General features: G+C 41.7%; 1 protein-coding gene across 1 annotated transcript; it reads left to right on the top strand.

The window, feature by feature from the left end:
- Positions 1-2,208: 2,208 nt before the first annotated feature.
- sox1a (SRY-box transcription factor 1a) lies at positions 2,209-3,219 on the top strand. The gene has a single exon (XM_020936277.1). It carries the CDS (start codon positions 2,209-2,211, stop codon positions 3,217-3,219), a length of 1,011 nt encoding a protein of 336 aa, XP_020791936.1.
- Positions 3,220-12,566: the final 9,347 nt, after the last annotated feature.

Genomic DNA, 12,566 nt, shown 5'->3' on the forward strand with positions numbered 1-12,566 from the left:
CTTGGATGAATATAGAGTGAGCGGCTCTTTGAGCGGTGCGTAGTAGCAGCGGCTCTGCGCCCTCACTTCAGTGGATGTGTTTAGTGGCTCCAGGCGGTGGTTTAAAAGATATGGATTTGGTGCAACAGTTGTTCTCGTAACGAAAGCTTTCTACAGTATTTAATTATTTTTCCCCAAGTAAGTTAATATTTTGTTCTGTGGGTTAGTATTAACAAGCAGGACAGAACGTTGCCCTGTGGCTGTCAGTATTTGGGTTACATCATGTTCAACAGGCGAGGAAAGCAGGTGTACGATGGGAGAGAGGAGGGGGCTCCTAATGAAATTTGGGGTGTGTGGAATGAGACTGTAAGGCAGGTGCTTCCTCTCTGCGACACGTTTAAATAATTAAACAACGAATTCACTTTTTTCCTCCAGATAATCAGCAACTTTTACTTAATAAAGTCAAAGGCACCTGTTTGCGCATGCTTTTGATTTTAGGCGCGTATTCTCTGAAGGTCCGCCCCTTTTTTAAACCATCTTGGGGTGCTGTTTTTCTAACCCATCGCCCTTTACGCACCTGTCCTATTGTAAGGATAAGGAGCACATAAGCTATTTTTTAATACAACATTGGATAACTTTCATCATTAAGAAACATTATTATTATTATTATTATTATTATTATTATTATTATTATTATTATTATTATTATTATTATTATTATTATTATTATTTAGTTGCTATTCTTATTTTCCTTTTCAGTGGGTTATTTTTTCCAGTCTCTTTTGGTCACTTAACAAATGCAGCTTGTTAATGTATGCCTAATTGTTTTTGTTGGGATAAAAACATAGTAGACAATTAGCGTTAGGCCTAATCGTGTTCATTTACCCTACAATTTAACAAATTAGTGAAGTCATACATTTTACGCTCTTGAGTATAGGCAAAATGTTTTTCTTTCTTTCTTTTCTTTTTTAAAATTCGTTTTATGATTTGATGGCGCTATTGTGCATGCCGGTATTCTGTAGTTTTCCTTTCATTCCTCATGACTAGATGCAGGCCCTAAAGGCGCGCCCGGTGCCTGGTGAGCCTGGTATATTGACCACTGTGTTAACCCTATTATGATCCAGATCTGTCCAGATCCCGCTCCCTCAGGCCCCAAACACACGGCATGTCCCGCGAAGCTCTAATTAAAAATAAAACATCATAGAGTGAATAGAACTGAGTGATTACATCGTTAGTCTCGCCGCGGGAAGTGGTATTTCGTTATCCCTTTCAATTAGAGGTTGATTGGGCTTTTCAGGGGAGGTCAGCTGTGAAATGTGGATTATATATGCGCGAGGCCAAGATGCTTTACCTTGTGGTGGATCGCAAACGCATTACTTGACAGGGATTTAAGACGTCCCGCAAAATTATTTGGTCCCCACTTTGACATGACAGATCAACTAGTCTACATAATCATTTTACCAGTTTGGAAGTACCCGGAACAGGGGCAAAATCGCCAGTAGACGGCGGCACCGGGGCGAAAGGCAATTGCCAGTGTGTAGGCTATTTTCTACTTAATAAGACCCTGTAGCCTTTTTTGGAGTGTATGGTCGAGGGTATTGAGAAAAGGGCAAGAAACATGTAGTACAAATAATTTTAAAATTAACCATCGGTGCAGGCCTTAGACCATGGTTTTCTGTCAAAGCTAGAGATTGCAGCATGTGAACCATATTTTACCTATTTTTTTTTATAGAGACCTTTGGCATTTCGCGCACTCTTTAAATCAAACACACCACAGTTATTTTGGTTTAGTTCAAGTCTCTCATGATGTCTCTCTGCTATTTGTGGGATTGGCCCTCCTACTTCTCCTCCTCCTCCGGTGAGCTCTTCCTATGAGCGCTCTTAGTCACCTGACCAAACGCCATGCAAATCAGTCCGCTGCTGCAGCCCCATTGGCCGCTCGTGGCTCATTTAACCGCTGTCAGTGCACATCATATGGCCGCCGCTTCAAGCAACTTCTCAACTGCGACACAGAAAGTGGCTCCAGCGCACATTCTCCCACAGTGGATGTGAAGCGACAGAAGACACACTGGACAACATTTGTGACTATTTGGATTAATTTGGACTTGAATAACGTTTCTTCAGAAACGGTTTTGTGGTCAGTCGCTCTGCGCGCACTCATCTCAGCGCGCCTCCAGTCTTGAAGACTTTTTTTTTCTCTGTAGGTGGCAAAATTTAAAAGGCAGGTGAATGTATAGCATGATGATGGAAACGGACCTCCACTCCCCTGGTCCCCAAACAAATACAAACACTGGACAAACGGGGCCGAACGCTAGCTCGAAAGCGAGCCAGGAGCGCGTAAAGAGACCAATGAATGCGTTCATGGTTTGGTCCCGTGGCCAACGCCGAAAGATGGCCCAAGAGAACCCCAAAATGCACAATTCTGAGATCAGCAAGCGGCTAGGTGCGGAGTGGAAAGTGATGTCCGAGGCCGAGAAGCGTCCGTTCATTGACGAGGCCAAGCGGCTGCGGGCCATGCACATGAAGGAGCACCCGGACTATAAGTACCGGCCGCGAAGGAAGACCAAGACTCTGCTAAAGAAGGACAAGTACTCCCTGGCTGGTGGACTGCTGTCTGGGCCCGGTGCTGGGGTCGGCATGTCCTCATCAGGAGTTGGCCAGAGGTTAGAGAGTCCAGGGGGGCACGCCGGCTCTGGGTCAAGCTACGCGCATGTGAATGGCTGGGCAAATGGTGCGTACTCGGGACAGGTGGCTGCCGCTGCGGCTGCCGCTGCAATGATGCAGGAAGCGCAGCTCGCTTATAGCCAGCACCCAGGGAGCGGTGCACACCACCATCACCACCACGCGCACTCCCATCACCACCACGCGCACAACCCGCAGCCCATGCACCGCTATGACATGAGCGCGCTCCAGTATAGCCCCATCTCGAACTCTCAAAGCTACATGAGCGCCTCCCCGTCTGGTTATGGCAGCATCACATACAGCGCTCAGCACCAGTCCTCCTCTGCAATGGGCGCACTGGGTTCTCTGGTCAAGTCCGAACCGAGCGTGAGTCCCCCAGTGAGCAGCGCGCACACTCGTGGTCCTTGTCCTGGAGACTTGAGGGAGATGATAAGTATGTACCTGCCCGGGAGTGAACCCGGTGATGCGTCCATGCAAAGCAGACTGCACGCGCTCCCGCAGCACTACCAGAGCGCCGCGGCGGGAGTGAACGGGACGGTGCCTCTAACACATATTTAAGACTCATTGAAGAACTGCACAGAACCAAATACTTACCTCTTTTCCTAATTTGGCCGATCCCGCCGCTACCTGCATTTTGTACAGAATGTTTATGGACTTTATGAGGCTAAATCATATTCACAGCTCTTTTAACGAGCCCCAGTGGAGTTCTAAAGACGCTGACTTATCGGTTATTGTGCTCATCTTTTTTCTTTTTGTCTTGTTTCAGTCTGAGTTAAGGTTGCAGCAGCCAGGGGCTTTCATAATTTTGGGGTATACTTGTAAGTTATTGAAAATGAGAAACGTGTCATAATCACAAGAAAAGTGCTTTAAATGAAATGGGAGAAACATTCCTTTAACATCTGTGTTCATTTGCAGAAGCCTGTGTCTTAATTAAATCATCTCTTTTTATTGTAACACTAATTATTGTAAATTGTGAATAATTTTAATATTTTAAAATATGACGGGCATCTACTGATGTAAATGAAATTGCTTTTCCGCGAGTGAAAAGCCTGTTATTGCAATGAAGAAAATCGAATAAATTTCAAAATGTTGCTTTGATTCTTAAAATGGCTCTGCAGTGATTACTTACTTACCCTGAGTTCTATCAAGAGTTTACACCAAGCTTTACACTTAAAAAGTCCTTGTGTGGCTTTACACAAGCCATTTTGTTTGTGCGTAATTGTGCGTAATATATTCAAAGTCAAGTGAGTCTGAATAACGTACTGTAAACTGTTCTAAAGCATTAGGGCGAATCTGTAAACTGTAATCTTTGCAATAACAGGCAGCTTAAATCATTTTTCAGAGGCCTTCCTGTTGTGTCATATTTGTCTGAGAATATCCCATTAAATATTATATTATGTTGCATTGGTTATAAACAAACCTAAATATTTTAACAAATTAAGTTGCAAATGCGTTTAAGCCATTTTGATTTTGTAAAAATGTTTTTTGACACATCGACCCTTTTGGCTCGGTGATATATTTATGGGAGCTTTAGGCTGTTTAATGTGATATTTTCACATCTCACACACGTTATAAAGGGGAAGGACAAAAACATTTTGTATTAACCGGATTTTTTTTTTTTTTTAATACACTGAATGGTTATAATAACATTAGACCAATATCTCTGATATTTTTATTTATCTATACGTTTTTCACTGTTGGTGCCAACTGAAAAGAGAACGGACAACAAATATTTGACACTGCTGCACCTAAAATCTGAGCTTTGTCTTCGTTTTCAAGGGAACTGTTTTGGGCTTCCTGAACTTACGCCTAACCCACTGAGCAAAGTGGAACTCCAATATTTATTTCATACTGATTATTTATATCTATGCTTTGTAAATTAATCAGCTAATAAGCTAATCAAATAATAAGCAAATCAAATTTGCCATTTTTTGGACATTTACTCTGTTTGTAGAAAATTTGAAATGGCGCTAACATGGGCTTTAAAAAAATCTTTAAATGAATCTTTGAAACAAAGGGACGTTTAGTTGTAATTCCCCAGGAGTAGTTGGGGTGCGCGTTCATAAGATAGAACACAACAGTAAGTGGGATTCCCGAAGTCCGGAGACAAGTGCGTTCTGGACGAGTCTCTATAACCACGCTTTGCTCACGTGCTGTGACTATTTCTTTTTGATCAGCTGATGGGAAGAGGTACAGATTAGTGTTAAAAGGCCGAGAGGCGGAGCCCGTCACGCGCATCATGGTCCAAAAGAGCCGCGTTCTGCCAAATTTACCCCGAACAAATGACACCTCGAGGTGACACAGGCTAGAGTGGGCTGAACATGTCACCGTGTGCGCGTGTGAGGCGCGCGAGAGAGCGGCTGACCGGCCAATAAATCTCTCCAGCGCGCAGGTCTCTTATCTTGTAGCCAGCGATACGCTGTGCGCGAGGCCATCAGTTGCGCGCACGGCTGCTGTAAAGCCCCGATCCCTTGCACTGCTGTCCTAAATGGGGATAATTAGCGTCACTTTATCACGCCTCTGCATATTTCCTCCTTGTGTCCCCTCCTCCTCCCCAAAAAATTACCAAGCTGCTGCTCGTGCGCCGCTGTCACAGAAGATTATGGAGACAGATTGCACAGAGCGAATGTGCCGAGCGAGATTAGCGCGGAATAGAGCAAGCAACGGGGCCAATGGATTCCTCGGAAGGGCCTTATCGTGCAATTACACGTTGACATGTTGAACAATCTTGCTGCCTCTTAATCCTGCCTATCTGCCCACAATGCACCACTGCACAGTGCACGCTGCAACCAACTCACCACAAATTGATTCATTTTCAAACTTTGTCAATACAGCTTCACCAACGCTCCCCCGATTTCTAGTTTTATTTCCCAGAATTTTCTGTTGTTGGAAGTGACAAGAGGTGAGAGACTAATACAGAAAAAAACATTGGCCAAATCTCCCCCATACACGCAGCGTCTACCACAACCTGAAATATCTCCAGTCGCACTGTTCAGTTCGGAGTTGAGCCTGTTCCATGTCCCCCTCCTCTCCCTCGCGCCTGGCGCTGGACGGGGCCTGTGTGGGACTGATTGTGGAGCGCCACTGTAGGAATTTGGCAGCGGACCGGGTTTGGAGAGGCGCCCCACGCTGCGCCCCATTCAGCGGCCAGCGCGCTGTGAGGTTGGGAAGTTTCACTCAGCCGAACACAACTCAATGGCCCAACTCAGTGTCCCCCACAAAGGCGATTACAAGCCCCAGCGCATTCCTGTGTAGGGGGACCTGGGAGCGGTGCAGGTGCGAGGCAAGAGCTGTCAGAAAAGCGAGAAATACTGTGACGGGACAGCGAGCGGGACCACCCAAAATGATCCGCGCCGCAGGAAGCTGAGGTGAAAAGAAAAGAATGGGCAAGGGGCACACGGAGGTCCGGGGTCTATTACTCTGAAAAGGACAGAGAGCAGAGACCACATCCCGCTGGCTCCTGCTTCCCATAGCCTTATCTATGCAATTCTTCCGGTCCTTCTTGTTCATCAATTACTAATAATATTGATCATAGATCATCTTGAATTAATATGAAGCATATTTAAACTTTGATCATGTTGTGGCTTAACATTCAGATATGAGCAACACGTAACCTACACAAAGTTTTAGTTGCCACAAAACTGCATACTAAAGACTAAAAGGTTCAAATGAATATCCTATTTTGATATTTCAAATGTGCTCCCTCAATGAAACATTTGAATGACCAGTAACTTAAACTTATTTGTTATGATTTATCTAAAATAAAACAATATTTGTTGAATTTTTTTTTTTTTTATTCAACATTTCTGGATCCAATAATATATAAATCCTTTTTCTTTAAATTTTTAGCAAACAAAAATAAAATGCACATGGCTTGAACCGTTAATCTGCATTAAATTGATCAGCTGCAAAATAATAGTGTCAGCAAAGTTGACTTTTTCTTATATCACTTGAATACTATATATTCAGTTACAAGTATACAAATAATAATAATGATTTTTTTATTTATTTATTTTTTGGGGGGGAAATTGTACACAACGAATTACTTTTTCTAAACATAGTCTCTGACGTCCACAGAAGCTTTATTTATCTTACACCTGATTTTCTGGTGAAACATCATCCCACTATCTGCTATTGTTTGGCTTCGTGAGTTAACCCTTTAGAAAACATATTTTTTGGAAGAACAGTATTTATTCACTCAAGATAAGGAGATTTATTTTGGCTATCTGAGATTTTTTAGTCTTCCTGGTTTTACAATAGTAATTTTAATGATTATTGTGGCTTATTGTACAGTAGCACTTATATGAACCCACTGGACCAAAACAAAAGTACACAACACAAAGTTATTTGATTTCACTGACACTTATGATTTAGAAGCAAATCCATTAGAGAAAATGATTATAATTGTAGATAATCATGTCACTACAACATGCTGCTTATAACATTTCTGGTCAAGTGGAAACATACATGCACCTGCAGTCACTAGGTTCAGCCATACCAGCCCCTGTCAGTGTTGTGTCCTATACACTTTGTCACTTTGCACTACAAACTCTACAGCCGTCCACCAACAATGGGACAAAACACAAGACCATAAACTGATGAGATGCACAGTTTAGCGTTTGTCTACAGTAACATAGATTCCAGTGGCACCAGATATTTGAAGTAAGTTTTCCTTTTTGCACACACAATTCATGTCTTGATTCCATTTTCTCGAGTAGTGACAGGGCAAGAGGTTTGGGTCCTGGTAGAAGACTACACTCAACAGACAAAGGTTAGCCATCTAACTAAAGTTACAGACACAAACAGACATTTTAGTCGTACATTATCCTAGAATAAGCAGTTTACTCATGATGGCCCTGCTTATTTATTCTAAGTGGGTGATAGCAGCCCTTGTTTTTGTGAGGCAGAAGCCCACAGCTGTGTATTTTTAGGTGTAAGGTTTTGAACTATGTAGAGATTTCAAGTATTTAAGTATGAGTAGCACCATGCCAACTAAAATCAGCAGGATTTACAGCCCAACTTCTGTTCCTTTGTGGGATATCTGGTGGAGTGTACAGTATTTCCAATACACCAGTAGCATCCTCTATCACTGCTCCACATCCGCTCTGAGCTGCGAAGCAAACCAAGCTCCACATGTATTTTGTGGCAGGTGATAATTCACGTGTTGGCCTGAGATGGGGTTAATGAGAGGTCAAAGAGTTGAGATAAGAAACAGCACTTTTATGGGCCTTAGCGCAGACCTGCAGTGCCGTGATAGCTGTTTGAACCAGGCCACCTCTGACCTCCAGGGGGTCAAGTGAACAACAGCCCACAGTCGTATAGATGTGGTCAGATTGGAACATGTGAAGGATGTGTAAGTCACAGCGGTGCATTCAAGGGCCCAAGATGAATCTGTCTTAATGATTATAAGCTTCTCAATTTGTTTCCAGGGCCATTAGACATTAGACAGCTATCAGACTGTGGGGTACATTTGATTCATTTCTAATTGAATGATAACCTTGTGGCTATTAGGTATTCAGGCGCTTGGACCACCCACTAGCTTGTAGGCATTGTTAGGATTCAACACAATGTATTGCCTTTAATTATACCAATGATGTTTTTCATTCATATGGCAGTTTTACATTGAAAACAAATGAATACAACAGTAAAAAAAAATCTATGAAAAGTAAAAGAGCCAAGTAGAAAAGATATGGATTTGAGATCTAATTGCTGAACCACAGTATTTCATCCAGACCAGTTTTGCCTCTTCTATTTATCATCATGACAATGGGGAATAACTAATGTAATTTTCACACAGCCTTAAAAGCAATGGGAAGATATTATTTTAGTCCAAGAATTTGTACAAAAATGTATCACTTCAGGACCTTGGTCAGCTCCCGACACAATTTGTAGTTTGCCTATTATCTTTCATTCATTCCCAGTAGATTGACCAATGACTAGAGTGTGTCTCAGGAGGGGCACATTTTGAAGAATCACTCCATTGTGTTGTTTTTAGTGTAACTTACATTTAATTTATTTAAGATGTGAAAACTAAGATAAAGCAGTGTCTTTGTAACACCCATCCTCAGTTTGTAATTCTCACTTATTCTACAAAAACACTGTATATATTAAAAATATAATCAATATGAAAGCAAAACACTTTATATTATTTAAAAGTGGCAGAAAGGTAAAACTATTTTAACTTTTTCATCGTTGCTCCTCGCAGGTCCTGAGCCACAGTTCAAGGACACCTTTTACTGATAGACTTATTTTGGAATAAATGTGTGTAATATTATTGATCTAAATTATTGAATGATTTTAGTTAGCTGCGGAGATTCAGAAAAAATACAGTATATTAAAGACTGTCCACTGTAGATTTTAACCTTTGTGTTATGTTGTTTTTCTTGACTTTATCGTTGATTGTTGTTTTAAATCCATATCTTCACTTCTGTCTCTTGTGTCCATCACAGGTCTGGGACATGGATCACCGTGGGACCTGGGCTTTACTGATAGCATCTTGTCTCTTCTTCTGGCAGGCCGTCATTAGGAGCAGGACGGGTGTTTCGGCTGTGGGTAAAAAAAAGACCTTTTGGAAAATGTCAGCCCCAAATTTACTGCTTTCATTCTGGCCTTTGTGTCGCGCGCTTCTGTAAACCCCTTAATTACCCGGACACCTTTCTCTGTGGTGTTTGTCTGCAGGTGGAGTGTCCCATTTCAGAGGACATTTTATTTTCTTATGGATCAGTTGTAACAAAAACAGGCCAGTCGTTTTACTCATCTGAGCAATAAAAAACAAACACACAAAACACCAGGCTACAGAGGCAGCCCCCCTCTTTCCGGATTCACTTGAGCCAGCTTGACTGTCTTAATACTCTTAGTCCCTTGGTTGGCATGTTTTCCAAGAATCCGTTTTCAGATTTGCAAAATCTGTTGAAATGCCTGTAATGAATAGTTGGATGGTACTGCGTGTATTTATTTATATTTGACCAATCCAAAGCACTGTTATGGAAACCCTATCCTCTTTTTCGGTGCACACGCACTGAGCAAACTGGTCTTTGGATGTATTTTTAAAGAAAGACTTTAAGTGCAGGAAAGTTTCCATAATCAATACATTATACTCATCCTTTTGAGAATAAAGTGTACAGACAACACATCCATCTTGAATTTCTCATAGTTTTTGCTTATTATTTTTCATCAAAACCTAAAAAAAAGCATTGGAAAATACTTTAGCACAGTAACCAGTCCAGTTTGAAACTGAAAATGGTACTGAAAGAAAATGTCTTATCCTTTACTTTCTATCTAAATTTGGTATTTCATTTTCCCCTGACATTTTGCATGTTTTAATTTTTTATGCAATTTATGCATGCTTTTATTAAAAAAATAAAAATCATAAAACAAAGCAGCAACAACCCCGTCTTATACATTTATTCTTATACTATTTTCAAGTATGTTGTTTAAAAAGTGATAGAAGTTACTCCCATTATTACTATATATTTTAAACTGCTATGTTTTCAAGGCCTCCATGCGCCCTCAATTATTTTAGCATTGCCCCTTAAGTAATTGATTTTGGTGAGTTGAAAGAGTGGGGAGCAATGTGTGAAAACCGCAAAGCCAACAAATGGGAAAATAAACTGATGGCATAATTGCTACGAGTGTTGTAACCTTGCCTTTATTGATTTTGTTTTTGCAGCTAGACATTTGGCTAACATCAAAGTTGGATTCCATTATAACCTACTGTCATTTTTCTTTGCTTTTGTGATGAGTTTTTAGTTTATTCACCCCATCGCTGACAGGTGCGCACAAAGACTGGCTAAGTGTTAAGGTACAGAGGGAACATGTACTGGCCGCAGATAATGAGCATCTCAGGTGACTATATACTGTGATTACCAGGTTGTTGCTGTTATATGAAGTATATTGCACTCTCCCCCTTCGCTGCCACTGCATTCAAACAAACATGCAAGCTCTGGAGAGATCCTTGGTTATCACACCCTTCCAGATTGTTCTCAACTACTTATGGAAAATACACACACACACACCACGTTTCAAGATGTGGCCACTCTTGCCAATACGAACCGCGGCGTTAAGAACAGTTGTTGTCGTTTGTCGTCATGTGTTGGTTGTTTTTAGCATCTCTAAATTCCTAGCGTTGCTAAGGTGCTTTGGGAGGGGATTAACAGAGGCTGGCGCCGATGAGCAAGCCTTGCAGATTTCCAAACCGGCACTGAAGAGAGAAAAAAGACAAAGAAACAGGGGAAAAAAGGAGGAATAACAGCAGAGGGTTAGGCGACAGGGAGATGGGTAGAGTTTGTAAACACGGATGGAGAAGTACAGAGAAAGAAGAGGTGTCAACCCAGGAGATAATCTCTGTGTCTACTGCAGGCCTCCTCTCACTGCTTCACACGTGAGCTCGTCCGATGAGTTAGTTAGGGCTGGACTATGTGGCAAAAAAAGCTCAATGATTAATCAATATAAGGTTCAATTTGATTTGTTTCTATATTCTGTTATGAATATAGAGACAGTTTATCATTGCTATGTAACATAAAAATAGTCATTTCAAAGTCAGAACTTTGACCGTGCATCGGCTCCAGACATGTCAATCAACAAGATCCGAGCTTGTCATTGACTCTTGGAGATGACAGAATCTTGTTCTTGATTCAGATTTGATGAATTGCCTAGACCTAGCTGAAGGATGTGTAAATTCAAGCTGAAGCTGTCTGTGTCCAGTGCTGCTTCGAATTATTGTGCACGTTTCTATATGTAGTAATCTTCAAAAGTTAAAATAGTGTTTTCAGTGCTTGTTTAGAGAAAAGAAACAGTTGTTATCACATATTTTTCAGTTTCAATTTTTTTGTTTGTTTGTTTTATTAGTACCAGCTTCTTTTTGACACATTTTGCTCTGAGGGGGACTAGGGACAGAGACTTGCCCACAGTTACATTTTAAGGTTCTTCTCTTGTGCAGTTAGGATCCAGTCTAACCAGGAACCTCTTGGTAACATTTGTAAAACACTGCCTTGTTAAGAAATATTGTATAGTAGAAGTCATAATAACAATTAACAAATAGACTCATTGAATTGGGCCATTTATTGTTCACTGAATTCCATATGAGCTTTTTTTTTTTTTATCCATCACAGTGTTTTGTGCATGCTTTCCAGTGCTTATAAGGATTTAATGTAATATTTAAATGTACCACACAATACAGATGCTAATTCTAGTGCCAGTTAGACCCACTTCCAGCCACTATGCCTGGAACAAACAGGGGACTGGGTGATTTCTCTGACCCTGACTAGGTTGTTGTAAGGGTTTAGGTCTTGGTATGAGTTTTTGTTTCTGTTATCCTCTCTGTTTTTTGTGTTTTAAATAATCATTTTGTGGGACTTAAATAATGATTATTTCACTTAATCTTCAAGTTCATTTGTTAGACTTTTGCTTGTCCTCTTCTCTCCAATCTCATCACATCTACAGTTTGCCCCCCCCTTTCTGTCACTCCCTCTCTCTGCCTTGTGTCTCTCTCTGTTTCTATCTCTTTCTCACTCTCTGTCCCTCTGTTTCGCTCTCTCCCTTTCTCTGTGTGTCTCTCTGCGTGTCTCTCTGTCCCTTTCTATCTGTCTCTTTCTGTCTTTCTCTCTCTCTCTGTCCCTCTGTCTGCATGTCTCTCTGGTTCTCTCTCTGTCCCTCTCTGTCTATCTCTCTCTGTCTTTCTCTCTCTCTCTCTGTTCCTCTCTCCCACCATTGCCCTCCCTCTCCTTCCCTTCCCTCTCCTTCCCCTCATCCCTCCCTCCCTCTTTGTCCCTCCCTCTCCTCCCTCGTTCCCTCCCTCTTTCTGTCCTGTCACAACTTCAAACAGCAGCAGTGCTCAGGTCAGACATGCCCGGAGCGCCTCTGCCTGTGTGCGTCTCAGGTGTAGCTCTCCCACAGTGGCCTTGATG

The sequence above is a fragment of the Boleophthalmus pectinirostris genome, unplaced genomic scaffold (genome assembly GCF_026225935.1).
Source record: "Boleophthalmus pectinirostris isolate CB_2022bp ecotype Guang Dong unplaced genomic scaffold, ASM2622593v1 HiC_scaffold_1, whole genome shotgun sequence".
Lineage (NCBI taxonomy): Eukaryota > Metazoa > Chordata > Actinopteri > Gobiiformes > Gobiidae > Boleophthalmus > Boleophthalmus pectinirostris.

What these genes read in the sequence shown, in the direction of transcription:
- sox1a (XM_020936277.1), top strand. Translation starts at nt 2,209, where the DNA reads ATGTATAGCATGATGATGGAAACGGACCTCCACTCCCCTGGTCCCCAA.